The sequence below is a fragment of the Danio aesculapii genome, chromosome 6, assembly GCF_903798145.1.
Source record: "Danio aesculapii chromosome 6, fDanAes4.1, whole genome shotgun sequence".
Lineage (NCBI taxonomy): Eukaryota > Metazoa > Chordata > Actinopteri > Cypriniformes > Danionidae > Danio > Danio aesculapii.
Window position 1 is genome coordinate 5,072,557 of NC_079440.1, and position 6,000 is coordinate 5,078,556.

Below are 6,000 nucleotides of genomic sequence, written 5' to 3' on the forward strand. Positions count from 1 at the left end.
TTTAAAACAGCATTTTAAAATGAAAACGTTCCTTGTGCAGATTTGACCACATTTCAATGGTTGTTTCTGTCCATACTAAGGATGTAATCACACTAGGATATTCAAACCGTGCCTGTGGGCTTTTGACCCCCATATCCATATTCATTTGACATTCGATTGGCCAGTTGCCAAAACTGAATTTATAATGTCACTTTTAAGGGACTGTTTCATATGGATTTATTTCTCATTCTTCCTAGTTTATCAAAGATACAAAAAATAAACTGCTGCATTATAAAACTCAGGGGTGGCAAAGTGGCTCAGTGGTTCGCAATATCACCTCACAGCAAGAAGGTCGCTGGTTCGAGTCCCGGCTGTGCCAGTTGGCATTTCTGTGTGTAGTTTGCATGTTCTCCCCGTGTTGGCGTGGGTGTCCTCCGGGTGCTAGTGTTTCCCCCACAGTCCAAACACATGCACTATAGGTGAATTGAATAAAGTGTGTGTGAATGTGAGAGTGTATGGGTGTTTCCCAGTACTGGGTTGCGGCTGGAAAAGCATCCGCTGTATAAAACATATGCTGGAACAGTTGGCGGTTCATTCCACTGTGGTGACCCCTAATCATCAGGGACTAAATCGAAGGAAAATGAATAAATGAGTTATGAAATGTATTAATCAATGGCTTGCGACATACAATGGCGATTTGTTGCTGTACCTATCAAATAGAAAAAACAGCAAAGTGCACCGTCAACTAGTTTGTGTGCATGCTGTGTGTGCGTGAAGCGCACGTTCACCAGAAATGCAAAGTCTGCTCAAAAGGACATTTCTACGAAGTATACTTGTATTCCTGCTGCTTATAATAGCACTAGGCTAAATGGCACCTCTCAACTCATTCAGATTTTACTATCAATAAAATGTGCTTATTTTATTTATTTATTTATTTATTTATTTATTTATTTATTTATTTATTTTTATTGTGATAGCTTTATTGATAGTTATCAAGTAAAATTTTAAAAGTCTTACAAAATTATTTATATTTATATATTTTATTATATTATTATTTTATTTATTATATTTAATTAGATTAATGTTATATTTTATTTTGGCTGTATTATTTGTGAACATAATTTTCGGTTTCTGCCCAGAATTGTCATTTCGATGCATCCCTACAGTGCTTTATTATTGAATAATTTTTAATAAACAGAAAGTATATGGATAAAATGAATGGAAGAATGTCTTCAGCACTGTAAAAAATCCTGTGATCCACACAATCGATTTATCTTTGGACAACATAAAGGAATTAAGTTAGTTTTTACAAATTTAAGTGGAATGAATGTAAAACAATTAAGTTGCCCCAAAAAAATCACAAGAATTGTGTTGATTCAGCTCATTTTAAATAAGTAGTTGCTGCTGAAAATAAATAAGTGCTGCTGAACATAAGTAGGCACTAATGCATTCTAATGCACTCTATTGATTTGTGTGTGTGTGCTATTCAGTCTAAGGCCTCAGACATGCGCTTTGACGGGATGTTTGGAGAGAAGAAGGTCCAGGAGAGCAAGCGGCAGAGAGTGATCAACTCCAGGTACAGAGGAGACTACATCGAGCCCGTCATCTACAGAGCCATCATGGAGTAACCAGCAGCGACAGACACGGCCTTCACCCGAAACCACCAGCACTCTTCCAGCAGCCCCTGCCAGCGTCAGTAGCGTTCATCTGGCAGGAGGCAGACGTCTGGATGGGTTTGACCTCTTGTCTGATCTGATCTGAGTCTTCAGGCGAGGCAGGGCGTTTCACAGCGGCTTTTACACACAATGCAGCTTTTTCTAGGGGTGTGTTTGACACCCTTTAACCTCAGTGCTGTGAAACTGTCCCACACACACTCGAGGAAACACAGCTGAGCGTTTAATACAAAATATTTGTAATATAGTTTCATCACTTTACACGTTAATTTATTCGACTTAGAGGGATAGTTCACTCAGAAATTTAATATATGATCAGTATTTGCTCATCATCAAGTTGTTTTAATCCTTTATGAGTTCTTTTTTCTGCTGAATTCACAAAATAGGATATTTTGTAGAATGTTGGAAAACGATTCAACCATTGTCTTTCATAGTAGGAAACAAACACTGCACTCTCAGAATTAAAGGTATGGGAGCTGTCAGTGGGGTGGTACCTTTTCAAAAGGTACACATTTGGAACCAAATAGTACCCTGTAGTACTCAATGTACATTTGATGTACCATTATGGACCTTTTGTACCAGTCAAAGCTTCCCATACCCTTATTTCTGAGAGTGTATGGCAATCAATGGTTACAGGTTTCTGATATTCTTTAACCAAACAGTCCATATTGGTACGTCAAAGGTGTTTTTAGTACCCTGATGTACTCAAAATGCACATTTGATAAACCATTCTGGACCTTTCGTACCAGTGTCAGCTTCCCATACTTTTATTTCTGAGAGTGGCTATCGAATATCAGAAACCTGTAACCATTGACTTCCATACAAATCTTATGTATCATTATGCCCCTTTTTTGTACCAGTGACAGCTTCCTGTACCTTTATTTCTGAAGTGTATGGAAGTCAATGGTTACAGGTTTCTTATATTCTTTAGCCAAACAGTCTATATTGGTACCTCAAAGGTCCATTTTAGCACCCTGATGTACCCAAAATGTACATTTGATGTACCATTACGGACCTTTAGTACCAGTGACATCTTCCAGTACCTTTATTTCTGGGAGTGGATGGGAGTCAATGGTTACTTGTTTCTGATATTCTTTAGCCAAGCAGTCCATATCGGTACCTCAAATGTCCATTTTAGCACCCTGATCTACCCAAAATGTGCATTTGATGTATCATTATTGACCTATAGTACCAGTGACATCTTCCAGTACCTTTATTTTTGAGAGTGTATGGGAGTCGATGGTTACAGGTTTCTGATATTCTTTAGCCAAGCAGTCCATATCGGTACCTCAAATGTCCATTTTAGCACCCTGATGTGCCCAAAATGTACATTTGTTGTACCATTATGGACCTTTAGTACCAGTGACATCTTCCAGTACCTTTATTTCTGGGAGTGTATGGGAGTCAATGGTTACTTTTTTCTGATATTCTTTAGCCTTACAGTCCATAATGGCACCCCAAACGTGCATGTTAGCACCCTGATGTGCCCAAAATGTACATTTGATGTACCATTATTGACCTTTTGTACCAGTGACGGCTTCCCGTATCTTTATTTCTCAGATTGTCAGGAAGTCAATGGTTACAGGTTTCTGACATTCTTCAGCCAAGCAGTCCATATCGGTACCTCAAATGTCCATTTTAGCACCCTGATGTACCCAAAATGTGCATTTGATGTATCATTATTGACCTATAGTACCAGTGACATCTTCCAGTACCTTTATTTTTGAGAGTGTATGGGAGTCGATGGTTACAGGTTTCTGAAATTCTTTAGCCAAACAGTCCATATCGGTACCTCAAAGGTGTTTTTTTTTCTACCCTGATGTGCCCAAAATGTGCATGTGATATACCCCTATGGACCTTATGTACCAGTGACAGCTTTCCCGTACCTTTATTTCTAAAAGTGGCTAAAGAATATCAGAAACCTGTAACCATTGACTTCCATACAAACAGTCCATATTGGTACCTCAAAGGTGCATTTTAGTACCCTGATGTGCCCAAAATGTACATTTGATGTACTATTATGGACCTTTTGTACCAGTGACAGCTTCCCGTACCTTTATTTCTGATATTGTATGGAAGTCAATGGTTACAGGTTTCTGATATTCTTTAAACTATCTAGCTTTGTGTTCAATGGAAGAAAGAAACTCAGGTTTGGATTAAGCAGAGGGTGTGTAAATGAATTAAAATTTTTGTGTGAACTACCCCTTTAATTGAGGGTGCTGTTTCTACCCGCATTTTACCGAAAGGACGTGCCATTGCATTCTATACCTTCAGATCTCGAATATTGTACATTATTTGGAACATAATGAATTCAGCGTGTCATTTTTTACAAGCCTATTTATTACCTGGTGCTTTCTAAATACCTTCTGCAATATGAGTTCCAGTGCTGTCGGAGTTATGGTTCATAATGAGGGAGTTCATGGGTGTGTTCTGTTTCCTGGAAAGAGTTCACAGCAAAATGCCAAGAATCTGGGTTTTCACAGCTTGTTCAGAACCCTGCCTTGCTTACTCTGGATCCACACAATCTCATTTCCAGGTTTCCATTAATGTAGCTCTCACTGCTGTCCATATTTGATCAAAAGCCCCGTGGTTTTAATAAGCTATTTTTGCACTTCTCAGCTGTTCTTTTATGAACTGTCATCTTTGTCCTTGCAGTAGCTGAGCTCTAGAGACAGAAATGCTCTTCTGAAAGCTGAGGAGGCCGTCGTTTTGCCTGTTTTGGACTTTTCTAGCCGACAGCATTTGGAGAAAGTAAGGTTGTTGCAGTTTGTCTGTTGTTCAATAGACAGGGCTAATCTTCACTATAAATATATATATATATATATTACAAAAAAAAGAAAAGTATAAAAGATGTTTTTCTATCAAGAAGCCTATTTTATTGCTTTGTTTTATAATACGTTTAATGTTCATATACTGTGAGATATAGTTGTATGTAGTTAATTTAAGAAATCTGGCACGTTTCTTCTGCCTCTTGTTATTTTGCTTTCAAACACGAGTCTCGTTCTTACCGCACTTCTGAATGCTGAGGCTCTAAGACTTCCATACATGTCTTTTGTAAAAACCATTAATGTGCATCAGTAAAAGATGTGAGTTTACTTGTTTCTAATTCTCTTCTCTTTTTTTTTCTTTTATCAATGGCTCATTTTTACTTGCATTGCAAAACACGCCGTTTTCTAAACACACATAAATGATAGGTGTTATGATAAAAAATATATTTAGAAGAATAGCAGAGTCTAAGCACAGCTACACTTACCGGCCACTTTATTAGGTGCACCTTATTAGTACCGGTTTGGACCCCCTTTTGCCTTGAGAATTGCCTTAATCATTCTTGGCATAGATTCAACAAGGTACTGTAAATATTCCTCAGAGATTTTGCTCCATATTGACATGATAGCATCACGCAGTTGCTGCAGATTTGTCGGCTGCACATCCATGATGCGAATCTCCTGTTCCACCTCATCCCAAAGGTGCTCTATTAGATTGAGATCTGGTGACTGTGGAGGCCATTTGAGTACAGTGAACTCATTGTCATATTCAAGAAACCAGTCTGAGATGATTAACGCTTTATGACATGGAGCTTTATCCTGCTGGAAGTAGCCATCAGAAGATGGGTACACTGTGAGCTTAAAGGGATGGACATGGTCAGTAACTGTAGCCTCAGTTTCCTGTTCTTAGCTGATAGGAGTGGCACGCGGTGTGGTCTTCTGCTGCTGTAGCCCATCCGCCTCAAGGTTGGACGTGTTGTGTGTTCAGAGATGCTCTTCTCGGTTGTAATGAGTGCTTATTTGAGTTACTGTTGCCTTTCTATCAGCTGGAACCAGTCTGGCCATTCTCCTGTGACCTCTGGCATCAACAAAGCATTTGTGCCCACAAAACTGCCGCTCGCTGGATATTTCCTCTTTCTCTGACCATTCTCTGTAAAACCTAGAGATGATTGTGCGTGAAAATCCCAGTAGATCAGCAGTTTCTGAAATACTCAGACCAGCCCGCCTGGCACCAACAACCATGTCACCTTTCTTTCCCATTCTGATGCTCGGTTTCTACTGCAGCAGATCGTCTTGACCATGTCTACATGCCTAAATGCATTGAGTTGCTGCCATGTGTTAGGCTGATTAGAAATTTGCTAGACAGGTGTACCTAATAAAGTGGCCAGTGAGTGTATTTATTTAGCTCCAAATACTTGGTTAAAACAAATTATTTGATTTGATTTTTTACAAGAATGTTGCATTTGCCTAAATAATGTAATTATTACTTGGATGATTTATCAAAAAGAAAGCACAATCATGACTAATCAAAAGCTGCGAATGTCAATCAGATCGTGTGAAGCGTGGTTGTGTGATGATCAGTA

At 38.9% G+C, this 6,000-nt stretch overlaps 1 protein-coding gene across 2 annotated transcripts in view; it reads left to right on the forward strand.

Moving 5' to 3' along the window:
- kdm4aa (lysine (K)-specific demethylase 4A, genome duplicate a) overlaps positions 1–4,758 on the forward strand; it is a 44,833-nt gene extending 40,075 nt beyond the window's left edge. For both annotated transcript variants that reach the window (XM_056459361.1, XM_056459362.1), the window contains exon 22: positions 1,470–4,758. In XM_056459361.1, coding sequence (XP_056315336.1) covers positions 1,470–1,607 — 138 coding nt within the window. In that variant the 3' untranslated portion in view covers positions 1,608–4,758. The remainder of the gene's footprint in view (positions 1–1,469) is intronic.
- Positions 4,759–6,000: the final 1,242 nt, after the last annotated feature.